This window comes from Camelus dromedarius, chromosome 10 (genome assembly GCF_036321535.1).
Source record: "Camelus dromedarius isolate mCamDro1 chromosome 10, mCamDro1.pat, whole genome shotgun sequence".
NCBI classification, from domain to species: Eukaryota; Metazoa; Chordata; class Mammalia; order Artiodactyla; family Camelidae; genus Camelus; species Camelus dromedarius.
Window position 1 is genome coordinate 74,244,560 of NC_087445.1, and position 17,708 is coordinate 74,262,267.

The 17,708-nt window shown below is 42.4% G+C and overlaps 1 protein-coding gene across 6 annotated transcripts in view; it reads left to right on the forward strand.

The window, feature by feature from the left end:
- The window catches only part of NUP214 (nucleoporin 214), a 90,806-nt gene that overhangs the window by 57,819 nt on the left and 15,279 nt on the right, over nt 1-17,708 (forward strand). For all 6 annotated transcript variants that reach the window (XM_031450720.2, XM_031450719.2, XM_031450716.2 and 3 more), the window contains exons 29-31: nt 983-2,815; nt 4,831-4,901; nt 17,258-17,414. In XM_031450720.2, coding sequence (XP_031306580.2) covers nt 983-2,815; nt 4,831-4,901; nt 17,258-17,414 — 2,061 coding nt within the window. The remainder of the gene's footprint in view (nt 1-982; nt 2,816-4,830; nt 4,902-17,257; nt 17,415-17,708) is intronic.

Consider the following 17,708-nt stretch of genomic DNA (forward strand, 5'->3'; position numbering starts at 1 on the left):
GTAATTCCATAAACATTTTCATTAGTTCAAGGATAGACAACAATCCAAATCCACGAAACAACTTAGTACAACACCAGTGATACCAAGAGGGGCTCCTGGCAATTATCTGCAGGTAGCAGGAGCTTTGCAGTTTTCCCGGGAGCTCATGATAGCCAGACATCTTAAAGCGGTATGGAGGTGTGAACATCACGAGCACTTGCCGCAGACCAATTTCAGCTTACAAATACCAAGTTTTAGTTACTCGTACTTACCGCTTTTCTGACCAGGCCTTGTGAGTGCTTTACCTATATTTCACTTAATCTTTGTGGCAACTGTGTGAGGTATGTGTTGTTAGTATGTCTGTCTTCCAAATGGAGAAATTGAAGCCCAGGGAGGTCATTTAACTTTTCCAGAGATGCACAGCCAGCAAGAGGCAGAACCTCCAGCCTCAGAACCTGCCCATGTCCTTGACCAGTAGGTCGCACTGCTGCTGTGAGAATGCTTACTAGGAGAGCACTAGGAAGTAGCGCTTAATTGTATGTAAAAATGATTTCTTGTGGGTTGACATGTTATTTGTCCATAAAACCAAAGGAAGAACTTCCATTTGGGATCAGTTCCCGGTCTATCAAGAGGTCCATAGGCTAGCACTGTGCTAAGAATATTATTGAGGAAAGGCACACATGGGGAAAAATGGGAAGATGCCTTTTGATTTCTTTTTCAGGGGGTACTATGTTAATTTCACCTACTCCAGATATAGGTGTATTTGTTAAGATTTAACGGTCATAAAAAGAATGTTTGTTCATGTCACCTCAGTGAGATGACTCAGAGCTAACGTTCCTGTGGAGAAGTGTTCATTCTGACCTCTCCAGGGAAAACTGCTGTCAGAACAAACGATCCCTGGCTGTATCAGGGAGGAGGGAGACTGGCTTAGAAAGTCAGTGAAAATGTGATAGGTCAGATTTTGTGAAATCCAACCTATTTCCTGACTTCTTTTTCTTGCTAGGGGCAACACCCCCCAGTAAAGAGTCAAACCAACTCGACACATTCCCTTTTGGCGGGGGAGGCAAATCTTTTTATGAGACCATTGCTGAAAGCTCAGCCCCCTCGGGAATGACGGCGTCCAGCACCCCTGGAACTGCTGTTGCCTCCCCAGGAGAGTCCGCTCCCTCCAGCAGCAGACCTGTGCCACCTTCTGGAACTGCTCTTGCCACCCCCTCTAGCAAGCCGGAAGCTCCGCCGTCCAAGTTGGGAGAGCTTCTGTTTCCAAGTTCTCTGGCTGGAGAGACTCTAGGAAGTTTTTCAGGACTGCGGGTTGGCCAAGCAGATGATTCTACAAAGCCAGCCAGTAAGGCTTCGTCCACGAGCCTAACTAGTGCCAGTGCACAGCCAACCAAGGCTTCGGCCGTCCCCTCCGGGTTTAGTTTTACTGGCCCCACAGTGTTAGGGAAGCACGCGGAGCCCCCCGTCACCTCTTCCGTGCCCAGCACAGTGGCACCAGCAGCAGCCAGCACCAGCACCAGCACCAGCAGTTCCTCGACTGGCGTCTTTGGCAGTCTGCCACTCACCAGTACGGGATCCTCTGGGGTAATCAATTTTGGTGGCTTATCTCTAAGTGGTAGTAAGACCAGTTTTTCATTTGGAGGCCAGCAGATGAGTAGCATGGCGCCCTCATCTGCCCCACCCTCAGCTGCCACTGCCGCTCCCTTGCCTGCATCATTCCCCACGTCATTTGGTAGCCTCCTGAGCTCAGCATCTGCTCCCACCCTGCCTGGGTCCTCTAGTAAAGGCGCAGAAGAAGCCACATCATCGGCAGTGCCCGAAAAGCCAGGCAGTAGTGAGACCCCAGCGTCAGCAGCCTCCTCCCTTCTAGGGCAGCAGCAGTCAGCACAGCTTCCCCAGGCTGCTCCTCAAACTTCTGACTCTGTTAAAAAAGAACCCGCTCTTGCCCAGCCTGCAGTCAACAGCCCTGGCACTGTAGCGTCTACTACCAGTGTCGCAGCGCCTTCTGCAGAGGCCGCTCCGGCCACCTCCGGGGTCCTGGACGTCAAGACGGAACCGCCATCTCCGGCTTCCACCCATCCTGTGCCCGGGCAGACTGCCGTCACCACACCTGCGGTCCCAAGTGCAGTCCCCGTGGCCCCAGAAACATCAAGACCCCCCACAACCTCCAATGTCGTTTCCAGTGTTGCTCCCAGCCCAGCTACGGAGATAGCGGTGTTTGGGACTGTCACTTCCGGCTCATCTGTCTTTCCCCAGCCACCGGCTGCCAGTTCTAGCTCAGCTTTCAGCCAGCTCACCAGCAACACGGCCACCGCCCCCTCCGCGACCCCCATGTTCGGGCAGGCAGCAGCCAGCACCGCACCGAGCCTGTTTGGGCAGCAGACAGGCAGCACGGCCAGCACGGCGGCTGCCGCGCCGCAGGTCAGCAGCACAGGTTTCGGCGGTCCAGCCTTTGGCACCACTGCCACAGGGGTCTTTGGACAGACGGCGTTTGGGCAGGCCCCGGCCTTCGGGCAGTCGACCAGCAGCCCGGCGAGCAGCTTCTCCTTCAGTCAGCCCGGGTTCAGCTCCGTGCCTGCCTTTGGTCAGCCCGCGTCCTCCACCTCCACGTCTACCAGTGGCAATGTCTTTGGTGCCTCTTCCAGCACCGGTAGCTCCAGCTCCTTCTCATTTGGACAGTCTTCTGCCAGCACAGGAGGTGGGCTGTTTGGCCAGAGCAACCCGCCTGCCTTTGGTCAGAGTCCTGGTTTTGGGCAAGGAGGCTCAGTGTTTGGTGGCACCTCAGCCACCACTACGACAGCAGCATCCTCTGGGTTTAGCTTTTGTCAAGCTTCAGGTAAGCATGTATGGGAGGTTTTTACTTTCTTTCCCTCTGTATTACTTGAAACATTTGCAGCAACTCTGCATTACTTTTGTAAGTGAAAGAATGAAAAGGAAAACCTAAGAGATTCTGAAGTCAAGGGAGCTCTGTGCCCTGGCGGCTGGGGCGTTTCTGTGGTCTGATCTCTGTCGCTCCAGCTCTGCTTTTCAGCAAGGTCTGCACTGTCCCAGCCACCAGTGCCAGTTCTGTGGTGGGGAAAAGGCAGGTCTGAGGAAGTGGCAAGTGACAAATGATTCATAAGAATGAAATTTTAAATTTGAAAGGTGCTTTAGAGGTCATTATGTCCAAAACTTTCAGACCTCGAGGTGACTGATGTAATATTTAGCACCAGTAACGGAGCCAGAACTAGACCCCGGAGCTCCTCATCCTAGCTCACTGCCTTGCCAGTGTTTTGTATTTCCTCTGACACCGTCTTGCTTCCTAGAAGTGCAGAGACTGACATTTGAAAAGTTGCGGGGGAGGGTATGGCTCAAATGGTAGAGCACATGCTTAGCATGCACAAGGTCCTGGGTTCAGTCCCCAGTACCTCCTCTAAAAGTAAATAAGTAAACTTAATTGCCTCCCCCCTCAAGAAAATATTAAAAATAAATTTAAAAAAGAAAAGTTTGTATTTTTTTCTATTCTCAGTGTAATTTTTTAATAAAGCTTTAAATTTTACTAGTTTTGAAAGTAAAAGGTAATCCTCACTACTGCATATCCAATCTTAGCAGCTACATTTACTTCTAAAAGCAATAGACAGGACAATTGGAAAATCTTTCCTAAGTTTTGCTTTCCGAAGGCATTTCATCAGCAATCAGGTTCAGGGGGTGGGGTGGGTGGAATCAAGGATCAATGATGTCTTGGTGGACAGGATTGCAAGTAACTGCTAATTCATTCCTTTGGTGATAATTTATTTGAAGGTGGTTCATAATTTATTAGAAAGGAAGTCTTTTCCTTTATTCCTTCAGCAGTGTTTGTGAAGCTCCTACTAAGTTCAGCTGTAAGAACACAGTGGTGAAAGACAGTTTTGAAATCCACCTGATGCCCTGTGAAGGGGCTGGTTGGCCTCTTTGAGTGATGGGAAATGGAATAAGTTGGTTAGAGTGGGCAGGGAAAAGGCCTTGTGGTCTTAAAAGAGAGTAGCCTATTTAACACTATCTCTAGTGCATTCTTTGTTCCACAGTCAAAAACTTGAGAATCCCTCATGCACAAGTATAATCAAGCTCTTTTAGTACAACTGAGAGCTTCTGAAGAACTCTTCTTTCTGCAGTAAGGTGCACACTAGGGGGATAGGTGCCTGAGCAGTCTCCTGCGGCCCTGGCTGCGGGACTGAGACTCGCCAGAGCTCCCCTGCTAGACCGACAACAGAAACGAGGATGGCACTCGCGCGTGTAACTCCTTGTCTGGGGCTCTTCTGTTGCATAGTTCTGCCTGGGTTCCCAGGCCCTGTGCAGCCCAGCACCTCAACCATGTTATGCCACTGAAAAGAAGCATGCACTACCCTGAGAGACTCTGGTGTTTGGAGAGATCAGAGGAGACCAGAGAGTAGGAGTGTTCCTGATAGTCAGTCGTTGGAGAAACTGTTGGCAGCTCTAAGTCTAAGGAAAAGCTGCTCGGAGAGTCTGCGCCCACCTGGGGTTTGGCAGAAGACAAGGATTCAGTCATTGGGACGTGGAATTATTCTGTTATAAAATTTTAGTGATGAAGAAAAGATCTTTAAATTATTTACTCATAGTTTTCTCCATTTCCTAGATAGGAAAACAGATATTATTCGTGAGTTGATTTATTGTGGGGTACTTTAGTTACTTATTTATTTTTACTTTTAAGAGAATTAAGCCTTTAATTCCTTGTTTCACAAGTAAAGCTGGCCTTGTTGGTGGCTGTTGTGGGGTACTGTAGCACACTTGAATGCCGTTGAGAAAACAAAAAATACAACTTTGTTGCACAAGATTCATCCAAATTAAAACTTTTGTTTTCTTTTTACTTTACAGGTTTTGGGTCTAGTAATACTGGTTCTTTGTTTGGTCAAGCAGCCAGCACTGGGGGAACAGTCTTTGGCCAGGTAAATATGTATATTTGCCTCTCTTCCTGACAACACGTATCAAACCCATTTGTGCTGTTCCTGTAGCATAATCAGCCGTGCTGCGTGCCCAGCCCCAGCAGACAGCCCTGTGGGCCGCTAGCTCTGCCTCCTGAGGCTCCCTTGGAGATGCAGAAGTCTCAGCCTCTGATGAGGGAGAATCCGCCAGTGTGCCCTTGTTTAGCAGTCCTCGCGGGAAGCACTGTAATAGTACGCTGACGTCCGTCAGTCTTCTGCCTGTTGTTACACCAGGGCTTGGCGAACTGTGGCCCGTGGGTTAAATCCATTCTTGGCTTTTTTTTTTTTTTAAGGTCTTTGAGCTAAGAGTTTTTATCTTTTTAAGTGGTTGTTTAAACAAGAAGAAGAATATGCAATATGCAAAAGAAACTGTATGCAGCCCTGTGCTAAGCTTTCTGTAGTCCAGAGACTCCTTTTGGTGACCTGAGCTGTTTCAGGTTGTCTGGCTGGTGGTTGTCTATGCACTGGGCCTGGTATAAGTGCTGGGTACAAACTGACTCATGTAATCCTCAGGTCTTGTGTAATGTAGGTGCTGTTATTTCCGCATTGGACAGATGAGGACACTGAGGACACAGAGAGGTTGAATTTACTATTATAAAAGCCAGTAGCTTTCAGATTGTAGTAACCTCATGAGGAGTCCTTCCGAAGAAAGGTACTCTGATACATTGGCAATGATTGTGACTTTCCTGAAGGTGGAATTGGTATTTGTCCAGTAGTTAATAAAGTGGTTGCCATATTATGTTTCTTATAAATCTTCAGATTTATCACCTTTTTCCTTTAAAGTTGGGCTCTGCCCTAGTCAGTGATCCTTGACAGAAAGTTCTTTTTTTTTTTTTTTTTTTTCTTGACAGAAAGTTCTGATCTTAAAGTTCTGGAAATAGCACATTAGGTCATTCAAACCAAGTTCCCCGCTGAAAACAGCTAAAAATGCTAGATAAAATATAAAAACCATAGTTTTAAAAGCATTTACAAGCTAACAAGTCATTTACCAAACCAAACTAAAGGGAAAATGGGAACTACAGAAGTGGGGAAAACACGAAAACCAGTTCTGCCCTTAGAGCATTTACTAATCTGGGAACATCTGAATTTCCTCTGTTAATAACCCCAAAAGCCACACATCACTAAACAAGATACGCACAAAGTGGGAGGGCTAACAGAGACCCTCTCTGCAATAAGCCATGACTCCACACTCACCAGTCTTGGCCTGTGCGTGTGGCCTGACATCCAAGGATGGTGGTGTCTCCAGATGTCTGGCAAAACAGCACAGGCCACTCTGAAGAAAAGTTAGGCCTCAGTTAATTTTCAAGGACATTGATTCCCATACCTAAATTCATCACAAAAGGAAACAAAGAACTATGAGCAAGAGCTGGAATAAACATCAGACACACATTTGCAAAGACTTCCTAGACTGTGAAGCAGCTGTGTTGTACATGTTTAAAAGAAATAAAAGACAAACTTGAAAATACCAGTGAAGAGAAGAAAATTATAAGAAATGTCATAGCTTTGAAAAAGAACCAAATAGAACTTCCAGAAAAATAAAATAATTAAAATTTTAAATCAGCAGATTAGACCCAGCCGAGGAGAACAGTAATCGACCACATCAGGGATCAGGGCACTTTTTCTATAAAGGGTCAGATAGTAAACAGTTTAGACTTTGAGAGCTGCTTGCAGTTTCTGTCACAACTACTCAGTTCTGCCTTTGTAGCACAGCAGCAGCCACCGGCAGTACACAGTGAGCGAGCGTGGTTACGTCCCCACAAAGCTTTACTTACAAAAGCAGGTGGGGGCTGGGTTTGGCCCGTGGGCTCAAGTTTGCTGAGCCTTGAACTAGAAGTTCAGATTAAGTTATCTGGAATTCATCATGGAGAGTGCAGAAGATGGAGAATGCAATAGAGAAAGCAAAAATCATAAACGAGAAAATCTAACATACCTTTAATCAGAAGGAGAAGAGAATGTATGACAATATTAGAAGAGAAAAGGACAGAAATTTCCAAACCAGCAGAAAATAGTAACCCACAGATTCAGAAGTCCAACAAATACCAGGCAGAATATGTAAAAGGAAACTGAATCCAAGCCCTGCCACAGTGAAACTTCAGAAGCACTAACGTAAAATATTAAAAGCACTCAAGAGAAAAACAGGTTACCTTCAAAGGAGCAATAGTTGGACTAACAGCTGACTGCTTGGCAGTGGCAGTGAAAGCCGGAAACCTAGGATTCTACCTAGAATTTCTAAACCCAGCAAAAAAAAAAAACAACTTTACAGAATGAAGTGAAATCAAGACATTTTTCAGGCAGATACAGAGAGGATTTACGCCTAGCAGACCCAAAGGAAGTTCTAAAGGGTATTCTTCAGGCAGAAGGAAAATCTGACCTCACTAAAATTACAGCTTTCTTAATCTTAGGGTAAAATAAGCCATGAAATAGGAAAATTATATAGCCTATGTAACCAACAGAGTAATTGTATTCAGAATATAAACAATACAAATCAAAAAGAAAAAACACGACTGCACTCCCACCAAAATGGCTAAAGTTGAACGGCTGACAATACCCAGTACTCGTGAGGAAGCAGAGTGACTAGTGGGAGTGCAGATTCATACACTCACTTTGGAAAACCATCTGGAAGTATCAAAACTAGATACACAGAATCCCTGTTGACTCAGCATATCTGCTTCTAGCCATGTAACCAACAGAAATGGGTGCCTTTGTTCACCAGATGTGGGTAAGAATGTCCATAGCAGTGTATTCAGAATAGCTAAAAACAGGAAACAACCCATGTGCTTATCAGTTAAAGAACTGATCAGTAAATCGTGTATTATACAGCGGAGTGCTACGAAGCAGTGAAATGATGAAATAAGGCAGACTGCTCCCCTACAAAGCAAAGTGGGTGAATCCCACAGACGCAGCGTTAAGGGAAAGAAGCAGACACAGGAGAGTACGCACTGCTGGCGTTGCGTTTACCTAAAGAGTCAAGTGCAGGTGAAACTTAGCCATCACGATAGAAACCAGAAGAGTGGTTACACTTAGGACACTAAAAATTTTATGGGGTACAGAGGAGCTTTCAAAAGTACTAACAAAAGTTTGATGTCTTAAATGTTGAGTGTTACAAAGTTTTACGTCAAAATTCATCGAGCTCTCTACACATGAAATTTGTCAACTTAATAGTAAACACAATAGAAAGAAAACAGACAAGAGACTATAAAAAGTGATGGTTTTGGTTATATAACATCATGGATGTACCTAATGCCACGGAGTTACGTACTTAAAAATGCTAAAGATGGCAAGTTTTATGTATATTTTACCATAGTTTAGAAAAAGGGAGAAATAAGAAAGCACAGAAGGATAGCCAGAGGACCAATAAACATATTCAATTTTAGTTAGTAGTACAGTTAAAACTACAAAGAGATGCACATCTATAAAGCAGTAAAAATTAAAAGTCCAGCAATACCAAATGCCAGCGAACATGCAGAGCAACAGAAACTCACATACACCCTTATTTGGGTTGTAAGTTGTCACAGTCACCTTGGAAAATAGTTTGGCGTGATCTAGCAAAGTTCCACTCCTAGTTTGTTCTTTCGAGAAACTCATACACAGGTGCACCAGGAGACAGTGTTGCAATAACTGAAGACTAGAAGCAGCCCAAATGGTTATCAGCATTCCAATGGGTAGATGAGCTTATGTTACTCTGTAGTAGAATGTTACTTACTACATTGTGAAATATAGTTGTGAAAATGAACAAATTAGAGCAATCTGGGTGACTCTCACAGGCATGATTTGAGCCAAGAGATTTAAAACTAACTATGATAAACTCCCTGTTGGTTTCACCCCTTCCCTCCCACCATTTTCATCCTTCACAGAAATTATGTTTGCAGTTGGAGGGGCTAGAAATTTAAATGAATATTTACTTCTATCGTGGCAGGGGCCTTCTCTGTTACATTCATTGCTGTATCCCCAGGGCTTAGGACTGTGGCCAGCACAGGATAGGTACTGTAAAAATGAATGAGTTTTCAGGTAGTAGAGAGATGCTCAGAAAAAAATTTGAGGATGCAAGGTAGATTCTGGCCAGGATATGGAAGACCTTCACTTTCATCATAATAGCAAGAACTCAGGTAGTGTGAAAACGACACTAACTCTGTGGGTATTAGAATTGTCTAGTGCTGTGTAACAAATACCCCCAAACCTAGTAGCATTCTCTAGTGGTTGGCTTGGCTGTTGGTTTATACCTTAAGTGGAGTTCTTGGCTACATCTGCATGTGGCTTCTTTGTGTGGCCTGGGCTTCCTCACAACACGGTGGCTGGATTCCAAGGAGGAATATTCCAAGAGAGAGAGGGACCTGTTTGTGACCTGTCCTCAGAAGCTGCAGAGCATCATTTGTACTGTATCTTCTTCAAGGCAGTCAGAGTCACACCCAGGTTCAAGGGCAGGGGAATAGACTTCACCTCTTGCTCTAGAAGAGTTTTTAGGTCTAGAAATATTACTGTGATCATCTTTGGAAAATACAGCCTGTCACAATGGGACTTACAAAGTGTGGCAGGAAGCCTTGTTGAACTGATTTCTGGAGAGGGGAGTTAATCGTAGGTGACTGTGATGGTACAGCACCTTTTGTGGGCAATTGTCAGGTCTGGGTTTGGAAAAGTGGAAGAGAGGCCTTGCTAAAGGAAATTTACTGTCGAGGAGAAGCCAGAGGAAGCTATTGGCAACAATCAGGGCAAACAAAACAAAAGACCAATAAGCACATAGAGAGGTAATCAGTAGTGTTATAAACATTAGGAAAATGAAAATCGAAACCATAATGAGATACCACTCCACATCCACTAGGAGGACTATAATTTAAAAAAACAAAACAATAACAAGTATTGACAAGGATATGGAGAGACTAGAACCCTCATATAGTACTGGTTGGAATGTAAGATGGTGTGGCTGTTAGGGAAAACAAGTTCTTCAAAAAGCTAAACAGAATATCCTATGACCCAGCTAATCTACTCTTAGGTGTACACCCATAGGCTTTGAAAGCAGGAACTCAAACAGGCACATATTCACCAGCGTTCACTGCAGCATTATTCACAGTGGCCAAAAGATGGAAACAACCCACATGTTCATCAGCAGTTGACTGGATAAACAAAACGTGCATATTCATACGGTGGAATATTATTCAGCCTTCTAAAGGAGTGAAGTTGTGATCCATATGCTGCACATGGATGAACTGTGACTACATTATACTAAGTAAAATAAGCCAGATATGAAAGGACAAGTATCTTATGATTTCACTTACATGAAATGTTTAGGATAGGTATATCCATAGAGCCAGAAAGTAGATGAGAGAATGCCAGGGGCTGGGGGCAGAAGGAACCAGGAAGTTACTGTTTAATGGTTCTAGGATTTCAGTTGTGGTGGTGAAGAATACTTGGAAATAGATAGTTATAATTGCTGCACAATCATTGTGAATATAACTGATGCCATTCAGTTGTATACTTAAAAATGGTTAAAATGACAAGTTTATGTCATATATATTTTATGACAGTTTTTAAAACTTAATGATTTTAGTATACCAAAACCATTGAATTTTGTACTTTAAATCAGCGCGTTGTGTAGTATATGAATAATATGCCAGTAAAGCTGTTTAAAAAAAAAAATTAGAGTCTGAAAGACAAATTCAGTATAAAAATCCTCTGTTCACCCCTCCCCCTCTTTTGCTAAGAGAAAGGAAATAAAGGCAGGACTAAAAGCAGAAAGAACTCAGTCTTGCAGTCTCCTGGTCCCTGTAATTGTCCAATCCAGTCGTAAGGCTGCAGCCCAACTGCCTCCTGGCTCCAGGCTCTGACACCTACGTGACAGATAACCTAAATCCTAAGCAGACAGTGTTGGGCTAACCAGAGGTGACTTCATTCTAAATCTGTGAAGTATTTCCTGATCAGCTGAACACTTGGTGAAATCTGAATAATAACCTCCTCACTTTAGGATACAGATGGAGGAGTGATCTCCCACTGTCTGGGGGAAATGTTAGCATTCTTCAGTCACCATACCACTGTTCTGTACAAAGTTCAGTATACCAGGCAAACCAAAAATTATGTAACGTGAAGAAGCAAAAATAAAAGGGGAATCCCTAGTTGTATTTTAGAATTCAGCAAAAAATAACCTACAGATAATCCAGGTATTGGAACTAGCAGGCAGAGACTTTATAATAACTTGTGCTCCAAGATGTACAGAAAAATAAAAGAATGGTTGAAGAAGGAATCTCAGTAGAGAAATGGAAATTACAAAAACAAATAGAAGGTCTGTATCTGAAGTTTAAATGTAGTATCTGAAATAAAAAACTAGATTTAACAGCAGAGTGCATACTACAGAAGAACAGTGAACTTGAAAACATGTCAGTAGAAATCACCTAAAATGAATCTCAGAGAGACTGAAAAGAAATTGGACAGAACATTAGCGACCTGTAAAACACCACCAGGCACTTGAGCACACATGTAGTCAGGGTCCGAGAAGGAGAGGAGGCAGAATGGGATAGAAAAACATTTTTTGAAGAGACAATGGCCAACCTTTTCCAAATTTGTTGAAAAACAGGAATCCACAAATCAAGAAACTCTGCAAAAATCAAACAGGATACCAGAAAACCACACTTAGACACATCATAGTTAAGCTTCTGAAAACCAGATGTAAAAAGAAAAATGTTAAAGCAGCTAAAGAAAAAAGACTCAGGACATCAAGAGAAACAATGTATTGTGTAGTTAATAACAATATTAAATATATGACAACCATAGCAAAAAGGCAGAATATCTTTGCTACCTTGGATAGATCAGTGCCCCCAGGGGAGTTTCACAATCACAATGTCTGGAGACATGTTTGGTCCTCATGAGTGGGGGATGCTGCTGGCATCCAGTGGGCAGAGGCCAGGGATGCTGCTAAACATCCTTCAGCCCTCCAAAACAAAGAATTATGTGGCCCAGAATAATACCATGATGAAAAACCCATTAGGAAGACAAAGGTTTCTTAGAACACAAAAAGCACTAACCGTAAAAAAAGGAAATTAAAAAACTGGACTTCGTTAAAATTACAAATTAATACTCATCAAAAGACTTTGTCATGAAAATAAACAGACAGGGTATATACACTGAGAGAAAATATTTATAATGCTTATATCAAACAAAGGGCTTCTGTCCAGAATATATAAAGAACTATGAATCAAAAATAAAAAGACATCTCAATTTTTAAAATAAGCAAAATTCTTGGACAGATACTTTATAAAAGAGGTATGCAAATGGCCAATAAGCACATGAAAACTTGTTCAGCACTGTTAGTCATCAGAGAAATGCAGATTAAAACCACAAGATACTACCTCATACCTGTAGAATTATTAAAATTTAAGAACTGACAAGACCAAACGTGGAAAAGATCTGGAGCAGCTAGATCTCTTAATGCCTTGCTGGTGGGAGTGTGAAATGGTACAGGCATTGGAAAACCATTTGGCAATTTTTCAATAAATATACACTAATTTTGTCATTTAGCAATTCTAGTCCTAGGTATTTACCCAAAAGAAATGAAAATGAATGTTCACAAAAAGACGTGTATAAGAATGTTCATAGCAACTTTGTTTATGAAAACCCAAATGTGGAAACAATCCAGATGTTCATCAGCAGGAGAATAGTAAGCACTGGCATACTCATACAATCGAATACTACTCAGCAGTAAAAAGGGAAGGTTGACGAATGCATGCCACATGGATGGATCTCAAAAGCATATATTGATTCTAGCGAGGTCAATTAGGCAAGTAAATGAAATAAAGTTCCCCAGATGGGAAAGGAAGAAGTAAAACTATGCATCTGCTGATAACATGATTATGTATATGAAAATCCTAAGGGGAGTCCACTAAAGAACTGTTAGAACTAATGGGTAAAAAGCAAGTTTGCAGGATACAAGATCTGTATCTAAAAATTAATAACATTTCTATACATTTGCAACAACCCATCTGAAAATGAAATTAAGGAAGCAATTCCATTTTCAGTATCATGAAAAGGAGTAAAATACATAGAGATAAATTTAACAGCAGTGTAAAATATATACTCTGAAAAAATAAAACATTTTTTAAACAAATTAAAAATGATCTAAATAAATGATTAAAGAGGAGGGAATACTCCCAAACTCATTCTATGAAGCCACCATCACGCTGATACCAAAACCAAAAACACTACCAAAAAAGAAAATTACAGGTGAATACCATGGCCTGTAACATAGATGCAAAAATGCTCAACAAAATATTAGCAAACAGAATCCAACAACACATTAAAAAAGATCATATACTATGATCAAATTGGATTCATCCCAGGAACGCAAGGATGGGTCAACATACGCAAATTAATCAGTGTCATCAACAAAAGAAAGGACAAAAATCACATGCTCATCTCAATAGATGCAGAAAAAGCATTTGATAAAATTCAATACCCATTTATGATAAAAACTCTTACCAAGGTGGGTATAGAGGGAACATATCTCAACATAATAAAGGCTATTTATGACAAACCCACACCCAGCGTATTACTCAGTGGTGAAAAATTGAAAGCTTTGTCACTAAAATCTGGAAGAAGGCAAGGATGCCCACTCTCACCACTTCTATTCAACATAGTATTGGAAGCCCTAGCCATAGCCATCAGGCGAGAAAAGGAAATAAAAGGGATACTAATTGGGAGAGAAGAGGTAAACTTGTCACTATGTGTGGATGACATGATACTATATATGGACAGCTCTAAAGGCTTCACATGAAAACTGTTAGAGCTGATAAAAAAATTCAGCAGGATAGCAGGATACAAAATTAACATACAGAAATCAGTTGCATTTCTTTACATTAACAGTTAAATCAAAGAAAGTAAAGAAGCAATCCCTTTTAAAATCACATCCAAAAAAAAATAAAATAAAATACTTAGGAATAAATCTGACCAAGTTGGTGAGAGACTTAACTTGTGGAGAACTACAAAACATTGATTAAGGAAATTAAAGATGACTTTAAGAAATGGAAAGATATCCCATGCTCTTGGATTGGAAGAATTAATATTGTTAAAATGACCATACCACCCAAAGCAATCTACAGATTTAATGCGATCCCTATCAAATTACCCATGACATTTTTCACAGAACTAGAACAAATAATCCTGAAATTTATATGGAATCACAAAAGACCCAGAATTGCCAAAGTAATACTGAAGAAAAAGAGCAAAGCTGGAGGAATAACCCTCCCAGACTTCAGGCTATACTACAGAGCTACAGTAATCAAAACAGCATGGTATTGGCACAAAAGCAGACATGGATCAGTGGAACAGAATAGAGAGCCCAGAAATAAACCCACAGACTTCCGGTCAATTAATTTTTGACAGAGGAGGCAAGAATATACAGTGTATAAAAGACAGTCTCTTCAGCAAGTGGTGTGGGAAAACTGGACAGCCACAGGTAAATCACTGAAGTTAGAACACTCCCTTACACCATACACAAAAATAAACTCAAAATGGCTTAAAGACTTATAAATATAAGACAAGACACTATAAACCTCCTAGAAGAAAACATAGGCAAAACTTTCTGACATAAATCTTAGCAATGTTTTCCTAGGGCAGTCTACCCTGGCAATAGAAATAAAAGTAAAAATAAACAAATGGGGCCTAATTAAACTTACAAGCTTTTTCACCACAAAGGAAACCATAAGCAAAACACAATGACAACCTACGGAATGGGAGAAAATATTTGCAAATGATGAGACAAGGGCTTAATTTACAATATGTATAAACAGCTCATACAACTTAATAACAAAAAAAAAAAACAACCCAGTCCAAAACTGGGCAGAAGACCTAAACAAGCAGTTCTCCACTGAAGACGTAGAAATGGCCAATAGGCACATGAAAAAATGCTCAGTATTGCTAATTATCAGAGAAACGCAAACCAAAACTACAATGAGGTATTGCCTCACACCGGTCAGAATGGCCATCATTAAAAAGTCCACGAACAATAAATGCTGGAGAGGCTGTGGAGAAAAGGGAGCCCTTCTACACTGTTGGTGGGAATGCAGTTTGGTGCAGCCATTATGGAAAGCAGTGTGGAGATTCCTCAAACGACTAAAAATAGACTTACCATATGATCTAGCAGTCCCACTCCTGGGCATATATCCGTTTTATAAGATTGCATTTTGAATACTAACTCCCTATTCAGTGACAAAGGAATTGCTAATTTTTTAGACACGATAATGTAATGGTTATGGTTTATGTTTTAGAACTCTATACCGGAAAACTCAATGGAGGAAAGGATAGGATGTCTGGGATTTGCTTCATTCTAATAAGGGACTGGGGGAAGTAAACGGGGATGCAGATGACACTCATCTGGCTGGGAGTTTGCCTTTGAAGCTGGATGAAGGGTACATGGGCTCATTATACCCTTCCATCTATATTTTGGAGATTTTCCAGAATTGAAAGTTTTGATAGCTATTATTATTTATAGACAATTAAGTGAATGGGATACCCTAACCCAATGGATGCAGTGACTGTCATTTCACACTCACTGCAGTGAAGTTACCCACTTCTCTTCATTTCTCCAGATATCCATTATTTTTCAAATCATATTTTTAAATTGTGGTTGAACCGTCTGAAATTGCCAGTCCTTGTTTTTGTAGGACAGAAATGTCCATGTATTGGCAGCTTCCTGTGTTTCAGCCTGAGGCAGAGCAGTCAGCTAAGAAAGCTGGTGATTTCTGCATGCATAGTTGTCAGATCTTCCTTCCTTTCAATAAACTGGAAGTCAGTTTACTAGTTATCAGAAGCCTGTGCTCTTATGATTGGATTTCATTCCAAGTTTTAAAAAGCTGTTACTCATCATTAAATGGTTGTAATAAACAGTTACTGTGTTTAAAGAAGTTTAAAGGGAAAAAGAAAGAGACAAGTCAGTACATTAAGTTGGTCTCAGGTGAAACTTAGCTTGTCATGTTCAAGGCACAGAGGGCTGATGTGACTGTACCCAGTGAACGGGGAGTGATAAACTGTGATGCTGAGAGATGGACGGGGCCACGTCATGTAGTGTCTTTTGGAATTTTTAAACAGCAGTGAGATGGTTTGACTGCCATTTTCTAGTGTTGTGCTGGCTGCTGTGTGAACATAGCTTGTAGAGGGAGCAGCAAGCCACTGAAGTTGTTGTGAAGTCCAGACAGAAGTTCAGGTTAGGTGGCTCAGGCCAGGGCTGGTGGCTGTGCACCTGCAGAGGAGGGGCACGCCGGGGGAATGTTTCAGAGGTGGCCCACTAGAGGTTTGGCTTCTGTGGAGATTAAACAGTTACTTGCGAAGTGCTTAGAAAGGTGCCGAGCTTATAGAAAATGCTCAGTCGTCGGCTTGCTGTCATCGTTAAAATACTCAACTGCAGCCGTTTTTTGAGCATGTACTTACGTATCAGGCTCTTTTCTGAAGGGCACTGCATTTCTTAGCTTGTTTCATTCACCCACTGTTTTGAGGTGGCTGGTTTATTTTCCCCATTTTATGCACCCCTCCCCCGCTCTTCCAAGGGGGCTCCTGTGAAGTCCTATGCACAGCGACCCATTTCTAATGGCCCATCTTACTCTACATTATCAGCCAAGGAGATATCATATCTACCTAGTATTAATGGTCCTCAAATCTGGCACCAGTCTTCCTTAAAGAACCAATCTCTAAGCAGAAGTACAGTGTGTGGTGCCCTGTACAGCCTCGTGTCAGCACGTGCCCTTAGTTAGCAAGCATCCCCTGAGGATAAGATGTGCAGACCTGGATGGAATTCAGCTGTGGTCATCATTTCAACAATGGAGCTAATTTAAGCTGATTTCTGCAGTACTTGGAAAGTCGTTATGGAATAAAAGTGTGCGAATGAGGAGAAAAGACAGTGTGAACCACTTCTCATTCGTTGCTGATGAGTTCAGCCAAACACTAGCGGAAGCAAAGTAAGTGGTCCTCATCATAACCTAGAAATGTTTTTAGACCTTTTCATTTGGAAGAACTCTTGAGGGTTTGGTTTTCCTGCCCTCAGCGTCATGTCCAGCAGAGACCACAGGCAGCAGGGCAGATAAACCATGGAGGCTCCCGCCTGCCGTAAGTCATGTTTCCAGAGAACCGTGAACAGAGCATAGCTTGAGAACTTGTGATCTGGAGGAAGTGTTCCCGTCCAGAGCTGAGCTGCTTTGGAGGTGGTTAGAGCGTCTGTGCCCACTCTGACCACCTCCAGCGTTCTCTTGCTTTTTCCGTCTGTACCAGCTGCGAGTGCCTCCTTTCCACAGACGCGGCCTGCCATTTTCCGATGACCTCTCTCACTTCCTGCCCCTTTTGTTTTTCAGCCGTCGTCCTCCTCCAGTGGAGGCATGTTTGGGTCTGGAAACACTGGAAGAGGGGGAGGTTTCTTCAGTGGCCTTGGAGGGAAACCCAGCCAGGATGCAGCCAGCAAAAACCCATTCAGCTCGGCCAGCGGGGGCTTTGGATCTACAGCCACCCCAAGTAAGTTGAGAAAGTTCTCCCAGTCTCTCGGTCCCCTAATGCCATTGTCGTCCTCGTGGTGTTCTCAAAGCTTCAGTGACAAGTGTAGAATGGAAGGAATAGTTCTGGAAGGGCCATTTAAAATATCTACCCCAAAGCAGTGTGGTCTGTTTTGATTTTGTTTTTTATTTTTGGTTTTTTAATGAGGTGTCCTATATAATCATGAAAAGACATCAGAGCTGCAGGGAGAAGAGCTGTGTGTTGAGCTACTCGCCTCTTCTCTCCCAAGGCCCAAATTGCTCTGTTACTTAGGAT